The following is an 18,020-nucleotide window of genomic DNA, read 5'->3' on the forward strand; positions in this document are numbered from 1 at the left end:
CCCAGACTGAACAAATGTGCAGACCAGAGCATTGGAAAAAGACAGAGCTTTCTCCTCTCAGTGAAGAGGCCAAGGAAAGCAAAGTTGTAAAAAAAAAATAAAATAAAATAGGAGAATTTAAGAGAAGTTGTTAGAAGAAAACAATTATTTATTTATTTATTTTTTTTTTTTTTTTTTTTTTTTTTTTGAGACAGAGTCTCGCTTTGTTGCCCAGGCTAGTGTGAGTGCCCTGGCGTCAGCCTAGCTCATAGCAACCTCAAACTCCTGGGCTCAAGCGATCCTTCTGTCTCAGCCTCCCAAGTAGCTGGGACTACAGGCATGTGCCATCATGCCCGGCTAATTTTTTATATATATATCAGTTGGCCAATTAGTTTCTTTCTATTTATAGTAGAGACGGGGTCTCGCTCTTGCTCAGGCTGGTTTTGAACTCCTGACCTTGAGCAATCCGCCCGCCTCGGCCTCCCAAAGTGCTAGGATTACAGGCGTGAGCCACCACGCCCGGCAGAAAACAATTATTTAAAAGTAAAGATGGCCTGGGCTAGGTGGCTCACACCTGTAATCCTAGCACTCTGGGAGGCCGAGGCTGGTGGATCACCCAAGGTCAGGAGTTCACAACCAGCCTGAGCAAGAGCAAGACCCCGTCTATACTAAAAATAGAAATAAATTAGCTGGACAACTACAAAAATATATATATAAAATTAGCTGGACATGGTGGCACATGCCTGTAGTCCCAGCTACTTGGGAGGCTGAGGCAGGAGGATCTCTCGAGCCCAGGAGTCTGAGGTTGCTGTGAGCTAGGCTGACGCCACAGCACTCTAGCCCAGGCAGCAGAGTGAGACTCTGTCTCAAAAATAAAGAAATAAATAAATAAAAGTAAAGATGAAGCTTTAGAGGGTTTGGAGATTTGGAAGTCTTTAAAGAGCAAAAGAGAACCTGGTGTTTCCTTTAGCAAACACACACTGATTCCTTCAACTTCATTCTGCTGAGAGAATGCCCCTCGCCCTCTGGGCTGGGTGAGGCACCCTGGAATCTGGTACTTCTCCATGATAAATATAATGTCATTTTATACTTATATAAACATTAATTCTATCTGTATAAAATTACATATATCTGTATATGATTATTTATCTGTTGTCCAAGCTAAGTTGTAAACACTTTACAGAAAGCACTGTTTGCCTTGTTTATTATGGTATCTCTCTCTTGGTATATGTTCAAAAATATTAAATAAAAGAATAAATGTTGAGGTTAAATGTTGGAGAAATCAACAAGGTAAGAGGGTAAGAGGAAGGGGTCACATAGGGAATGTAGTGGTGAAAAGACCAGGGTTGGCTGGCAGTAAAAGAGAGATAAGAAGCGTAGATAAATGAGGGTGAAGAGTTCCCAGACTCCTAGGATTGTGCATGGGAGTCCAACCCTTAACCCAGTCCATCAATCTCATCCCAGGGAGGTGGTGGCTTAATTCCATGGGAACGGCTCTGGTATTGGGAAGCTTACTACCTCTGCACAGTTTTCCTTCTGGTTTTATGTAACTTCTACTTATTGGTTTTAGTCTTGTCCTCCAGAATGAGGGGATTCACAAGTTGTTTCAAAGCCATTAGGTTGGTGGCCAATTGATAACAGAAATTGTTGTTGTTTTCTTCTATCAGAGATGTAATATCTTGGATGATATCAAAAAGGCTAATTTCTAGAAATGAGGTTCTAGATAGAGTAATAAAAATGTATAAGTAAAAGTGCCCTGAGAACAAAAGCCAATATTCTCCAGGTTTTGGGTACAAATAACTCTAAAGTCTTCTATGGATATTTGTGAGGAAGGCCTTAACATCACATGCTGAAAGTGAGTGAAGACATTCAGCAAATTATTGCTGTTAAAAATTGAGATATTTCTGGTGGAAACATATTGCTTTTAATAGGTTACTTTCCCTTCCAGAAACTTGACTCTCAGCAAAACTTGTATAACATTAATTCTAGCTTTAAATAAGATTAAAAAAAAAAAAAAGAGTTTGTAAAATCTTAGGAAGGCACAGCTATTACAAGTATTTACTATGTAAATTGAGTCTTAAGAAAATGTGAAAATTAAAAGAACTCAGAATAAAAAAGTAAATTTTAGTCAATATCTCCACTTCATTTTCTAAGCAGGATTAGTCTCCAAAATATGTATAATGAAAAGCAATTATATTTCAAATTGTTCAATTTAGAAGGAAACTGATTTTGATAATAGAAAATACAATGGTCAAGAATAGTGTTCAATGAGTCACAGAAAGTATGCTAATGTGGCTTTCAAAAATTCAATTCCCCTCTGACGGATAAGTTTATTACACACTCTTGGCCATTTAAATCTCAAAGGTCAGAGGGTTTGTATATAGTATTGATTGCAAAGACAGAGATCTTCTCAACTTTCCTCTTAGTGAATCTAAAGCATCCCCTTTATGGACAGTGTAAAAGGCTTCAGAAAAATATTTTCCATGTAGTTTGGGCTTCATAAACTGTATGAAAGTAAGCTAAAAATTGTCAGAACTTTATCACACTCAGCCTTCTGATCTAATTTTATTTCTCCCCTATTTTAATATGCAAAGTCAATGGTATTCTGCCATTTGTGATAGATTTTAAAGTTGAAAATGTTGAAGAGTATATGAAGAAAATAGACAAAACTCTGTGTTGGCTATAATACCATTTTTGGTTTTTCCTGCATGGATAACTACTGTGTTAAGGTGCATGCTTGTCTGTCTGCCTGCTTGCTAGCCTTTCTTCATTTTATTATACAAAAATATTAAGGCATTATTTTGGATTCAAAATTAAAACGTGAACAAGATACATTTTTATGATTATTCAATAGCATCACAACATTACAGCTCCATGACATATTCATTTCTTCCCCAGAAATAACTGTGTGTAGATCTGAAGATTATCTGTGTCACATGACAGGTTATAAGCCATGGCTGAACACAATCAAAAAGTTCTAATTCCCTCTCTTATGCTTTAATCATTACGTGGCATGCTCCTATACTAAAATGATAAAATATTTCTCAGATCTTCTATGTGAGGCTTTCCTTATAAGGGAACCCACAGGAATCCACGTAGATAACATGTCCATGAAATTCAGAGACCTGCTGTCATCATCTCCATAGATGCATGGAACTTTGACATTGAACAGTAATGAAAACAGAATGTTTGGTAAAATATTTGGACATAGACCAAACTGTAATACTACTGCTATGTAGAATAGAGAAAACTTTCATTTTTTAAATTGTGGGTCACGTACATACATATACATACTACACTTCCAGACTATTAATTGTCTATTTACAGAGAATATGGAGGATGCCTTTGGCAGAACTGAAATTTGTAGTACTAAATAATTTGGAGAGTAGAAAGCTGATGTCAAGGCAGTTCAAGCATTTTATTAATATTACTCCTACTCTTAGTAACACGACTCTATCCAAATGCTTTTCAGCTATCAGCATTTTGTCACTGCACAGAGACTGGGTGATTACATAGCGCTATGATTCTGGAGAGGATGCACAAATGTATAAAAGATTAACAACTCCATAAAAAAAATCACTGACTTCCATTAAGCCAAGTGTGGTATATTTAATCTTGCATATATCGAATGTGTCTTTATTGAAATTGAACCTCTTCTGAGCAACCAGTTATTGTGTCTTTTTCAGGTGTTCACAATCTGGAAATGTATATATTCTGGCCTGAAATAACTTCTGAATTTCAACTTGAACAGTAGCAATAACATTACTGGTGATCATGATCCATTCTATAAGACATTACATAAGGGCTCAGTTTCCCCACAGTCCTCTGAACAGTGACACCGGATAAGAACATGGGCCCATGGGGAGTATGTTTCAAATGGAACCAGTTTCCTGCTATTGAAAGAGAAAATGGAGATGTGTCCAAGCCCTGCCTAACAAAAAAACGTTCCTCCATGCTTTTTTAGGGGGTAAAGAGCATTTGTTCTGTCCACTGGCCCTTGCAGATGAGGGTCTACCAGACATATCTACCAAGTATTTTACTAGCTATGTCTCGTGCCCTGTCAACCATCGTGACCCTTGCTCTGGGCAGCTCATATAACTTTCATGACATTGTACGGTAAACTGAAATGACATGTTAGACAGCTCTATGGAGGTGGTTTTTGAACTCATTTAATAAAAGAACAGTGGTGTGGGAGTACAGCATTTTTTGGGAAAAGGTAACTCCTTGGTCAGCAGGAGACTTCTCCCTAAACAACCTTAATTAACTCTGATGCCACATGAAAAGGAGTTGTGCATGGCTACAGGTCATTGGAAGGGTAGGCTCCTGATGGTAGCCTGGTGACAGGCCTAATGATCAATGAATGTGCCCTGTTAAACCGTGACCCTCTAAGAAGCCAGTGTCAAGTAAAAAGCTCAGGGAGGCACACTGAAGACATGCTCGTCCCGTAAACATTGACGGTAGGAATGTTGATGTTATTAGAGGACTTTCTCTTGGTAAACATTTTAAACCACACAGATCTTTTTCTTTTAAAATAACTTTTACAAAGTTTAAGAAACAAATGAATAAAGTCAATGACCCATGTCTGGATGGATGAAGACTGTCCAAGTTCTGATTATTTCAGACATCAGCCACTTCAGTGGCTAATAGTATGATGTTCTTTGTGCAGTCAGCTGCCAAACCTGTTTATGGGTTTTATTGACGGACAATTAAAATATGAATTGTAAGGCAGCTTTAAAACAAACAACCAGAGCAGAATGATTGAAATGAACATACTTGTTAGAGAAGTGCCAATGCTGACTGCTAGCACTGGACGTTTAAATAATATCTTGATTTATTTTTTGACACCTGGACTCAACACATAAATGCTATATAAATGACTATTTTGAACTTTCTGTTAAGACACCAAGATAAGAGACTTTACATATTGAATCTAATGATTTGGGGATTATCTAAAATAGCAAAAACTCTAAAGCAAGAAACCAGTGAATTCTGTGTGGTAAAATGGTGAGTTTAATATACTATAAAGATTTAAAGGAAACTAGCAGGTCCCTGGGATTAGAAAATTTCTACAAATTAAACATATTGTTGCTAGATAGCAACTACCTAAGCATTCAGTCCTTTTATGGACCCTGTATACCAATAACACAATTACCCTAATCTAAAATATTCTAATTTGCAAAGTTGCCCATCTAAAATCACAAATAATCTCATCTACATAAGGGATTAGTGAGCAGTGAGTCAGAGCTTCATTCTATTGTCACATACAAGTCAATTTCTAAATCCCAGCCTAGAAAGAGCTTTGCCTAAGACTAAACTGAATAAAAAATGAAATTAAAACACACACCAAAAACCTTCTCTACACCAACCTTCTCACCACAACTTAAACCAACTTGAAGTTTGCACTAAGAGGAAAGTGTATTTATGTGTGTGTATGTATTTATGTGAACATCCTTTCATGAACTTGGGTTCTTCCTTGGTTTAAGGCCAATTGTTTTGAAAGAAAAACCCCAACATTTAAAAAATTAATATCATGACTAATTGTGCGACTTAAATTATGCCTAACTTCATACAATCCCCATGGCTTTCACATCTTCTATTTTATCTGTTGGTAGATAGGATATGAACATATTGGTCTCTCTCCATTATCCTAGGAGTGAGAGAAAAAGGCATGTTATAATGCTCTTCACCAATGCATGGTCCCTGTCAGCTTACCTAATAGTGTAATCTTCATTTAATGCAGTAATTCTAATCAATGCATTCAGCTATAATGTCCACTTAATATTATCTGATAAATACTTGAGAGGGCATGATACAGAGGTTAAGACCAAGGGTTAACTTTTTATTAAGTACCAGAGCCCTGTAGGGATTAGCATCTCAAATACAAATTTTAGTAGCTTCTGGAAATTTCCAATTGCATCTTAACCTGTCTTCCATCCTTGCTACTAATCAAAAAGATCCTATGAGATTCAGTTTATGAGACTTAAGCTTTTAATAAGGTACATCTTAAGGAAAGAATCTTTCCTTTTATTATGAATTATGTTGAATTAACCTTACATAACCTTTAAAAAAGGCTCATGATCTTAAATTGAAATTTTAGAAACATAATACTTGGGAATTTCTATTTAGATAAAGAGGCCATTTATTATGTAGGATTATGTACTAGTTAAACCTAGAATGCAAAATCAATGACAGATGCATCTTATTTGAGACAAATCTAATATACAAAGCTTTGAATTAAAAACAAATCAATTAGAAATCAATATGTTTTTCTTCTTTACTTTTTCATCTTTTCTTTCTAATCACAAGTGTCTTTAGAAGAAATTAATCATTTTAATATAAAAGGAAATATCAAATTTCTTCAGAAAGTCCTAGCAACATAATTTTCTGTGACTCAGTTTGTTAAAACTTCCTGTTTAAATAGTTAAAATTCAAACTATATAATTAGACATGATTTAAAATTAGCACTAAATTAAATTTAAAAGATTGTAATTGGAGAGCAACAGCAAGGTTTTTGCCAAAAGTTTGCAAAACTCCTACTACATAGTGATGTTAGTGAACATGAAGGAAAAATTATTTCTCTAAAATCAGCCTTCTAAAGCTTTAACCTGGAAAAAACAACTATAGTAGAACTCCATCACATTGATGGAGTCATGTGTGGCAACACGTTTTGTCCCGGCCCAAGGGACCTTCTGTTACTCGCAGGGGCGAGGGGGACCGTGCCTGAAAGAGATGGGCGAGAGAAAGAAACGGGACCAAGCGAATGATTGTCAGGGTCTACTTTACTTGGATTTTTAGTAGGTTTTATATACAGAAAACAAGGAAGTAGAAACAGAAAAATAGAATGGGGGAATAATGAGGCTTTCCTGTGGGCTAATCAGCCCCAATCAGCATCCCAATGGCACCAAAAGCTGTAATGCATTCTTCTCGGAACTATAGCTGGAGGGCTGGGTGCTATTTTCATCTTAGGCTATTTTTCGTGCTTAGGACAAGTCAGGACAAGTCGTTGGAATGTGGAGGGTCTTAGTCTCCAACATCTCCCCCTATCTTTATTAATATGAGGGAGATTTACACAGGTTGGTGGAGAGCCTGTCTTAGGCTATGCGATGGGCTTCCGCGAGCAGCACCCCAAATATAAGATCGGGCGATCGAAATGTCGGTGAGGCCTCTGTCTTAGGCTATGTAGGTGGCATTCAGCTCTGGCACTCCTGATTATGAAGTGTGCCCCCGGGCATGGACCTACAATATTCCCGTCATGGAATTACCTCACTGCTGGCGGGGTGTGCACCTGGTACGCGGCATCGCAATAATCCCGTCATGGGTGTCTCCACAGCCTTTGGAACCAACTGCGTTCCATGTCTGCGGCAAGGTCTGAGAAATTTAGACCTTCAGTGGGTGTGTTGGGAGACTCTTCATGGAGGTCTTTTCTGGAGCCTCTTAGTTCTAGCCGTTGGTAAAACACGGAGACCGATTTTTGTGTGGCTGCGTCTACCTGCGACTTGACAAAGTTGGTTAGTTTTTTGAATGCCAAGGCCCAAAAGTGAGAAGCAATAAAAAACCTACAAACGGCCCCAAGACATTGGGAAGCAATGTGGATAGCCAGGGGGATGTGGAAAACCAATTTTGATACCATGCCTCACTTTGTTCTCTCCGTTTTTTTTTATCTTCTAAGCTCTGTCTAACTCTCTCAATGCTATCTTTTACCAGATTTGTTTTGTCTGCGTAAAAGCAACATTCTTCTTTGAGTGTTGCGCACAAGCCTCCCTCTTGGAGGAACACTAAGTCTAGGCCTCTTCTATTTTGCAACACTATCTCAGAAAGTGAAGCGAGGGATTCTTTGAGATATTTTAGGCCCTGCTGTAGCTCTCGGAGATTATTATCGATGGCAGCAGAGAGCTGCAGGTACTGCTGGTTGGAGGTGACTAGAGAGGCTATGCCTGTTCTAGCCCCTGTGGCACCAAGGCCTAGAACAACTGCGAGTGTTATGGCTGTGATGGGCTCTCTTTTTTTTCGGGGCATTGTGGTGCCAGGCTCCCAAAATTTAAGCAATTCGTCAGCAGGATGTACAGTGAGTCTGGGGAAAAGCATGACTAACACACGATATTCTCTATGCTCAAGAAACGTTGCAGTGACTACATATGGGGTAAGGCCAGAAGAACAAGCAAAATAGGAGGTGTTAGATGCCTGAATATACTGAAAAGTGGAGTTGACAGTAATTGACTGATTGCATATTTTCTCTAAGGGTGCGGGAGGGAGCATTCTTGGGCTAAGAAGGCAAAGACCTAGGCCTGTGACTTGGCTGAGCGTCAGGCCATCATGGGTCTCTAGACCCCATCTGAGTCTGCTGGTGTCATTAGTAAATAATGGCTCACCAAAGTAGCGACGCCTTTATAGAAGGGAGGCTGGGGGGAGTAGCATACCCAATACTCTTGATATTTTGAATTATTGGCCTCTCGGATGGTCCTGACAGAGGCGTTGACTAAGGAGAGAATTAGTTCTGCCGAGGAAGGGGGCCCCTCAGGCAGGGTAGGTTGGTATAGGGAGGTGCTGAGCAGAGGAGGGGACACAATTGGGGAGGAGGGTAGGTCCCTGGAGGGACAGCAAGGCCGTGGTGGGTGTAGGTTGTTATTAGGACCTAATGCGACCGTAGGACCTCTGGGGAGGCTTTTAATTAACTTGATTTTAAATGTGAGACCAATATCTCTCCCAGATATGTAAAGTCTGAGCCCCCATTCAAATCCCCTGGACTGGTCCCAAGAAGCCTTTTTTCCAGCTTCGGTGAATGAAATTAACAGGGGGTTGCACCACTGGTTGCTACACTCTTTCTTAAAGGGGACCGGACCGCTGTTGAGGTGGTATGGGGAAGGGGATTTTCTTTTAACTGTTATATAGTCCCAGGAGGAGGACGGGCTCCAGTAGGTATCGCCCGTAGTCTCACAGCCCCAGGAGGCACAAAAGAAGTCAGGGGCATAGCCACACGCTTCAGCAAGAGAGCGGTCTCGATGAGCCCCAGGGCAAACATATATAGGGGCCATGGTTAGATAGGTTCTTCGAACCCCAGAGCTACAGCCTGGCCAAGAACTGGTGTCTGGTTCTCCCGTGTTAATGGGTTTTACCTGTGGTGCAAAATGTGAGGGCGTGCCCCAATAGTCATGGGCTCCAAGGGCCAACACGCATAGGTCGACTTCTAGTGGATTTTTTTTTTTTTTTTTTTTTGAGACAAGAGTCTCACTTTGTTGTCCAGGCTAGAGTGAGTGCCGTGGCGTCAGCCTAGCTCACAGCAACCTCAAACTCCTGGGCTCGAGTGATCCTTCTGCCTCAGCCTCCCGAGTAGCTGGGACTACAGGCATGCGCCACCATGCCCGGCTAATTTTTTTTTTTATATATATATCAGTTGGCCAATCAATTTCTTTCTGTTTATAGTAGAGACGGGGTCTCGCTCTTGCTCAGGCTGGTTTTGAACTCCTGACCTTGAGCAATCCGCCCGCCTCGGCCTCCCAAGAGCTAGGATTACAGGCGTGAGCCACAGCGCCCGGCCTCTAGTGGATTTTATGGTGTAGTGGCGGAGAGGTGCGAGGAGGAATTGGCAACGTCCCCTGCCTCATTAATTATTTGCCATGTATAGTTGTAGACCTGGTGGATGTTGGCTGCGGCGGTGTTCTTGACCGTGACCAGAACTAGGCACAGGAGGATCAGCGTCTTTTCTTGGGGAGTCATTGTATTTCTGGAAGAGAACAGAATTAAGAATTCTTCTCAGGGGATTCCCTGGGTGGGTTAACTTAATCGCTCTCTCTGGTAGCCATCTGGCGTTTCCTGCCTGGGTATCGTAGATGCAGGCATGTCCTTTTCCCCATATGAGGACAGGGTCAGGCCCCAGCCATTTGCCTGTAAGCGGCTCCTTCCATAAGGCCTGTGCATAAGTATCTGTGGTGGATGGGTGCCAAAGGTGGTCGGCAGCTGTTTTGCTGGCAGTGTCAAAGGTGAGAAAATTTAAAATGAACAGGGCATGATTAAGCAGGGTTTTGGAATTACCTGTTAAAGGGTACAAAATTCCTCCTCCAGATTGTAGTTTGGAGAGCATATTTTTTAACGTCTGATGAGCTCTCTCTACAATACCTTGGCCCTGAGGGTTATATGGAATGCCTGTAATATGCTTGATACCTAACTGAGCACAAAAACTTTTGAAGTTAGAGCTGACATATCCCGGGCCATTGTCAGTCTTAATAACTTTAGGCTGAGGGAGGGAGGTGAGACAGGCTATAATATGACTAATAACATGGCGGGTGGCCTCGCCTGTTTGTAGGGAAGCAAAGATAAATCCACTGCAAGTATTTATAGAGACATGTACATATTTAAGCTTTCCGAAAGGGGGGTAATGAGTGACATCCATCTGCCAGAGCTCCCCAGGGATCAGGCCGTGAGGGTTGACTCCTAGGTGTGTGGCTCAGGGAGAAGGGTAAAACAAGCCCTGCATTGGCGGACGATTTCTCTGGCCAGTTCTCTAGTAATGGAGAATTTAAGCCTGAGGGTATGGGCGTTGAGATGGTGTAAATCATGAGCCTGGCGTGCAGCGCAGACAGGATCAACAGTGATATTGTGAACAGCGCCTGCAACGCGAGTCGCCTGATCAACAAGATTATTTCCAGCTACTAGAGGCCCAGGAAGGCCAGTGTGGGCGCGAATATGGCCTATAAAAAAGGGCGCAGAACGGGAGTGAATGAGTCCTTGTAGTTGCTGGAACATTTGAGTGGTATTGTTGGAGGGCCGAATATGAGGCACAGTTTCTAAAGTGGCGACAGCATGAGCAACATAAGAACTATCAGTATACAAGTTAAATGGTGACTGATCTACGTATTTGAAGACTGCGACTAAGGCTGCTAACTCAACGAGTTGAGCAGAGGAGAATCTGGTGGGAAAACTGCGGACCTGGCCATTAATGCTATAGGCCGCGGTGCCTGAGGAGGATCCATCGGTAAAAACTAAGACGGCTCCTGGAATGGGGGAGACTCTTGTTTTTTTGGGAAATATTACAGGTGTCCGATAGAGGAACTGAATTAGTTTATCAGGGGGGTAATGATTATCTAGTTTGCCCTGGAAAGACATACAGTTAACTGCCCAGTCATCATCATTCTGTATTAGCCACTGAATTTGAGAAGTATTATAAGGGAGTATTATGATATCTGGATCTTTTCTAAAGAGCTTAAGGGAGTTTTCTCGGCCCAAGCGAATAATCTTAGCTATGAAGTAAGGGTAGGTGGGAAGGACTTTAGGGGAGGAAGCCGATAGGTGAACCCAAAAAAGAGGCTTGCCCTGCCAAAAGAGTCCCGTGGGTGAAAAGGGGGTGGGGGAGGACAAGTCTTTGGAAAGCTGGGCAAACTCTTTTTGAAGTTGTAAAACATCTCTTAATTGCGTAACCCTTTGACTTAAGTCTCTTTTGGTACGCAAAAGCAAGGGCATTGTAAGGGGAGGCATTAACGAAGGTGCGCAAATTTGGGGCGCGTAAGGAGGAGGCCATTTGGGATTGTGATATCGGGCTGCTTCCTCTCCGAGGGTTGCCTCTTCTGCGGGGTCGAGGGACTCTCGGAGGGGTTGTTTTTTGAACACCGGGTAATTAAATGCATGAGGGGCTGTACCCTCGGGCAAGGGAGGATAGCGGGTCTTGGTGTCTGGCCTACTAATCGGGGGCTCGTCTTTAGATGTCTGGAGCTCAGCCGAGGGGTCCTGAGGGGGCATATTAATACAAACTGAGGGGCAAGGGGAAGGGCATGTTGGTCTCTTAAAATTATTAGGAGAAACCGGCCCTTCGGCTGTCTTTAAAGACGTTCTCGAAGCGGACCGCGACACGGGTCCGAGGCAGAATTCTGCTACTGAGAGCAGCTGCTTTTTATTGGGGTCTGAATCTGCCCCTTCAACAATATCTCTGATTAGTCCCCAGTACGAAAAAACAGATACAGGGACGGCATCTGGGCCCTGACTTAGAAGTAAACCGTTTAAATCTCTACCTACTTTTTGCCATTTGTGTGGGTGAATCTCAGGTCCACCAATAATAAACCAAGGACAAGCACGATCAATGAACACAAAAAACTTTACTAGATCCTTTTTCTTAACTCTAATTCCTCTCTCTCTGAGTGAGGCCTTAAGATCCTTGATAAAAACGGCCTCTTTAGACAATGAATGGCCCATCTCGATGGGGTGACAATGTAAAAATTTACTCACCAGACCGTCGACTCTGTGAGCGGCAGAACGAGGGTCTCTGTAGGGTTTCCTTCGGCCGAAGAGCACACCGCGGCGTCACCCGACAAAGGTCCGTACCTCGAGCCCCACGTTGGGCGCCACTTGTCCCGGCCCGCGGGACCTTCTGTTAGGGACCTTCTGTTACTCGCAGGGGCGAGGGGGACCGTGCCTGAAAGAGATGGGCGAGAGAAAGAAACGAGACCAAGCGAATGATTGTCAAGGTCTACTTTACTTGGATTTTTAGTAGGTTTTATATACAGAAAACAAGGAAGTAGAAACAGAAAAATAGAATGGGGGAATAATGAGGCTTTCCTGTGGGCTAATCAGCCCCAATCAGCATCCCAATGGCACCAAAAGCTGTAATGCATTCTTCTCGGAACTATAGCTGGAGGGGCTATTTTTCGTGCGTAGGACAAGTCAGGACAAGTCGTTGGAATGTGGAGGGTCTTAGTCTCTAACAACGTTTCAAAATAGCTTGATATTCTTCTAGACCTTCAACATAACTCTGTGATTAGTTTAGTCATAAGTTTTTTGGTTTTAAAAAAATAGCTTTATGGAGATGAAATTCACATATTATAAGAGACCAGAATATGACACCCAAAAATATGACAGTAGGAGACCAGAATATTAAGGTGTGTAATTGAATTCAGTGATTTTTAGTACATTCACAGAGTTGTGCAACCGTCACCACGATCTAATTTTAGAACATTTTCATCACCCTAGAAAGAAACCCCATACGGATTATCAGTCACTCTCCATTCCCTCTGCCCCAGCCCCTGGCACCCACTAATCTACTCTCTGTCTCTATGGACTTGCCTATTCTATACATTTCACATGAAAGGCATCATATTATACAATATGTGGCCTTTTGTGACTGGATTCTTTTACTTAGCATAATGATTTATTTTTATTTTTTTAAAAAGAGAAGTTTATTTTCTCATAGTTCTGGAAGCTGGAAGTTTGAGATCAAGGTCTGGCAAGTTTGGTTTCTCCTGAGACTGCTGTCTGTGGCTTGCAGACAGCCACTTTCTCACTGCATCCTGACGTCTGTGTGCACCAGCATAACGTTTTCAAGGTTCATCTACGTGGTAGCACATTCCTTTTTATTGCCAAATAATATTCAATTGCATGGATATACCACATTTTATTTATCCATTCATCACCTGATAGATATTTGGGTTGTTTCTACTTTTTGGCTATTATATGTAATACTGCTGTGAACATTTGTGTGTAAGTTTTTATGTAGATGTATATTTTCAGTTCTCTTGGGTAGATACCTAGGAGTGTAATTGCTGGGTTGTATGTTAATCTATGACTAACTATGTTTAACCATTAGAGGAACTGCCATACTGTTTTTCAAAGTGGGTTGCACCATTTTAAAATCCTACCAGCCACAGAAGAGTGTTCTAATCTCTCCACATCCTCAGCTACAACTATTATTGTCTGTCTTTTTTATTTAAGCTGTCCTACTAGGTGTGAAGTAGATTCTTATTGTGCTTTTGATTTGCATTTTCCTGATGACTAATGACATCCTTAATCTTTTCATGTGCTTATTGGTCATTTGTATATCTTCTTTGGGAAAATGTCTACTCAGGTCCTTTCTCAATTTTTAAAATTGGGCTACTTGTCTTTTTACTAGCCACAAATATATATATATATATTTATTTTTTGAGACAGAGTCTCGCTTGTTGCCCAGGCTAGAGTGAGTGCTGTGGCGTCAGCCTAGCTCACAGCAACCTCAGACTCCTGGGCTCAAGCAATCCTTCTGCCTCAGCCTCCCGAGTAGCTGGGACTACAGGCATGTGCCACCATGCCCGGCTAATTTTATATATATATATATATATATATATATTAGTTGGCCAATTAATTTCTTTCTATTTATAGTAGAGACGGGGTCTTGCTCTTGCTCAGGCTGGTTTCGAACTCCTGACCTCGAGCAATCCGCCCGCCTCAGCCTCCCAGAGTGCTAGGATTACAGGCGTGAGCCACCGTGCCCGGCTTGCCACAAATATTTTTAAAATGTGATTTCTAACTTGCACATTGTTATCAAATGCTATGATCTCACAATCAGAATTTTTAGGCAGGAAAGGATTATAAAAACCGAGGTCTAAGCTCCTCTGTTGACAGATGAAGAATCTCAGGCTTACAGTGGCTTGCCGATGGCCACAACAGCGGAGATTAATGACTCTAAATCAAAAATGGAAAAGCATAGATGTTTCATGATTTCTATTTGAATAGATAGAGCTCCTTTCTTACAGAGAATAACACTTTGATCTCAATATAATAGAGGCATAGAGGTAGTATCTGGTAAGAAGAGGAGCTCTGGGACTTGTCTTGAAGTTGCATTCAACAAGCAAAAACACTGTTTTTATTTAAATTAATAAAAATAGTTTTCTAAAGACACTTTTAGTCAGACTTTACATAAGAATCTTCTTTGAGCCTTAAAAGTGACAGCAAAGCTGCCTGGTTCGCAATGACCTCTAGTGGGGGTTCGCGTGTTTATTGTAGTGCCCATCTTGGTGGCTTAAGAGTATTTGAAAAAACAGCCTCGATCTGTTGGGCTTTGGATTTGGTTGCGAAATAAAGCCATATGTTACTTGGAAATTTATTTGCTTTTCCCATGGACGTCAGAGAAAGCATTCCATTTTACCTAATGAGGGTGGGACTTCAGAATAGTCTGTGTACAGGCTTTCTACCTGAGGTTTGGCACGTGGGGAAGGAGAGAAGGGATTTTTGTCAGTCGTAAGGTTCTAGTCTACTTGCCAGATAATACAAAACAGAAAAACAGTGAAGAAAATATTCAGATAAAATCAACACAAAGTGTCAGTGTCTAAAGTCTACGTTCATGTGTTGGTTTTTCAATGCTATTAACCTACCCTGTTTGACCTTAATAGTTTTTTCTAATAAAGAAACGTGATAAAGGCCATTTTCATAGTCTGCATTGAGTTTTTTATTTTGTTTTATTTAAACAATATTTCTTCTGACATAAGGAGATCTATACCCCTCAGATTACATTGTAATTGACTTCGATGAAAACAATAGTTCACAGAGGGGAGAAAATCATTTATTGAGAGGACAAAATCATTCTTCTAAATCAGATTTTTAGGCTACCATGGCAAACCGTGGAAAGTTTTGATCCCCATCCAAACTTCACAATGGGGGAATCACTGTTAGGTTACAGCACTCCACCCTTGAAAACGAAATAGCCTATGGATTTATTATCTAAACGTGGGGGATGACTCTGAGCTACTGAGATGAGCAAACTGAGATGCCCGTGGTGTGAATACGTAGGTATTTAAGGACATGTTCACAGATACATCTTTACATGTATCACTGAGGTGGGGAAAGTGTCTGACGTGCAGTAGATGCTCCAGACAATGTTAGTTGAATCTTGTGGACATTGAATCTTGTGGACATTGAACTGCCTCAAAGAAATGTTTTAAGAAAGAAAAGAAAGAAATGTTTTAAGGCCAAATAATGTGATTTCAAAGTATTTGAGGAATAAATATCTCACTTTCCCTTTGCCTTATTAGTTTTCTTGTTAAACTGCAGTCTTAGCATCTCCATTAATCTTTATGAGATTCTAGTTTCCTATTAACTGAAGAATAGTTATGTACTCAAAGCCACCAGTTACTTGGAAATGCAGTTTCCTTCTATTTCTCTTTTCCTTTGTTTCATTATCTATTTTTATCTAGCTTCCTCATTCCAAGTGCAAAATTCATTGATGTTAGTGACGACAAATTATATTGCAAAATATTTTTCTTAGTATTTCCCCCCAAACTTTCCAATGACCCTAATTTTTTCAGTGTCTCATAACTACTCATTTATGTCTTATCTTCTGGTTGGGGACATGTGGAGCGCAGGGAGGAGTAGAGGGCACACTTTTTCTATCTTCCCTAGATAGCACTTCTCTCCGCTGGGCTTTGGATGGTTCTGTGAAGTTGAGATTCTCTCTGATGAGGATCAAGCATACTGGTGTTCCAGGTTGCTGATAAAGAAAGATTTATATGATTTGGAGGCCAAAATATCAGGCAGTGGGATTTACTTCATACCATGAACACGGGGGCTGGGTCCCCATGGCCTCTCCTGGAAGGGGGAAAGCTCAGCATGTCCACTCAGACCACTGAGATAGCTACAAGTAATGCCAGAATTTTCCACAGGAAGCTTTGACAGATCTTTTCCAGCACATGAACAATTGCTCAGTTAAACCCCCAGGGTTCCATGCCACGAAGCGGGGCAGAAACTATTCTGGCCTGGAAATTTTTCAGGGCAGGTATTATCAATTGCTGGTTGTAGCTTTCAAAAAACCTAGTGTTCCCATGGATCACTGATTTTGAGCTATATGTTGCTTAAAGAAACTCATGAAGACAAGTAAAGTACAAAATATGTCCCTAGGGACCTGAATGAGCTGACTTCTTCTATGAGGTTATTTGATAGACTAATTGAATTCATATGAAGCAGTGATTTTAATGTGGTTAATATCGAGCCATTTTATTTAGGAGTACTTTACCAGGACCTATTGTCTATAAAAGTTACCTTAAAAATATTAATTTATACAATCAGCAACACCAGAAAAGCATATATTATTGATATCTTTGATATTACATACCCAGCAAAATATTTTCTGACAGAGGAGTGGGGCAGAGAAGTGATTCCGCTAGCTGTCAGTGACAGTGGGCATCTGCCACGTGCCAGGCAGAGAGCTAGCCACTTAAGTGACATGGCACTGAATCCCCACACGCTGCCTCTATTTCATTGCCTCACAACGATCCTCTGTGAGATATACTTGTCAAATGTCACGTAAGAGTGTGAACAGGTCCCTTTTTATTGTATCATTATTGAGGGAGTTTGTAGATTATGTAAGACAAACCAAATAGTTTCTAAACCTGATTGTGATTCTAAAATTAGTTTTCCAAATGAGGAAACTAGTTCAGAAAGGGAAATGACTGGCTCAAAATATCATTGCTCAAATAATGATTGAGCTAAGTGTGGAACCCACGAACATTTCTATACTTTGTATTGACAAGAAAGATCATACAGGCCTGTAGGACCAGAGAACCCACACTTGTAAAAGTTCAGTATTAGAAATATACTTTGGATGATATTGATATTTAATCTTTAGAGTTTTTAATAAATTATTATATATTCCTAATATGATGGCATTTTGAACTATATATGAATCTGGTAGCATTCTAAATAAATAGGCTTTTGGGTATTATATAAATCATTTGGTATGAAAGGATATATAATATTTATGAGCAAGGCTTGGACTAGAAAAATATTTGTGAACTAACAGAAATTTGTATTAGATGTATCTTTTTACATATGTAAGTAAATTAAAGATGAAAACTCACCTTTATGGAAACACGACTTAAAGAAGATGAGAAGGCCATTTACAAATAATACATTCTGAAACTTTGTTTTTCAGGATCTAGTTCAGGTTCAAAATTAAAAGGTCCTGAACTGAGTTTAAAGGGCACCCAGCACGTCATGCAAGCAGGCCAGACACTCTATCTCAAATGCAGGTAAGTGATTGTGTTGGTTTAGGAATAATTTAGTTGCCTTTCCCAAGGCAAAATCATTCCCTGGCAGAGTAGAAAAGTCACCTCTCAGAGGACAAAGGTAGGGACTTCGGTGATCTCCTGTGATCTGCGAAGTGCAAGCTGTATGTATCCAGCTCCCATGGAAGGGAGGGCATTACTCACTCAGAGAGAGATGGGGGAAGGGATGCCCCAAACTTTTTTGCATCTTTATTCTGAGTATTGTTCAAAAGCTTCTCTGAATGTGTTGCTTTTCTATAAAGAGGAAGA

At 40.7% G+C, this 18,020-nt stretch overlaps 1 protein-coding gene across 1 annotated transcript in view; it reads left to right on the top strand.

Moving 5' to 3' along the window:
- Positions 1-18,020, top strand: part of FLT1 (fms related receptor tyrosine kinase 1) — a 171,072-nt gene that overhangs the window by 13,467 nt on the left and 139,585 nt on the right. Inside the window, exon 2 of the mRNA XM_076009526.1 lies at positions 17,639-17,735. Within this exon, the coding sequence (XP_075865641.1) occupies positions 17,639-17,735 (97 nt within the window). The remainder of the gene's footprint in view (positions 1-17,638; positions 17,736-18,020) is intronic.

Source organism: Microcebus murinus, chromosome 13 (assembly GCF_040939455.1).
Source record: "Microcebus murinus isolate Inina chromosome 13, M.murinus_Inina_mat1.0, whole genome shotgun sequence".
Taxonomy (NCBI): Eukaryota; Metazoa; Chordata; class Mammalia; order Primates; family Cheirogaleidae; genus Microcebus; species Microcebus murinus.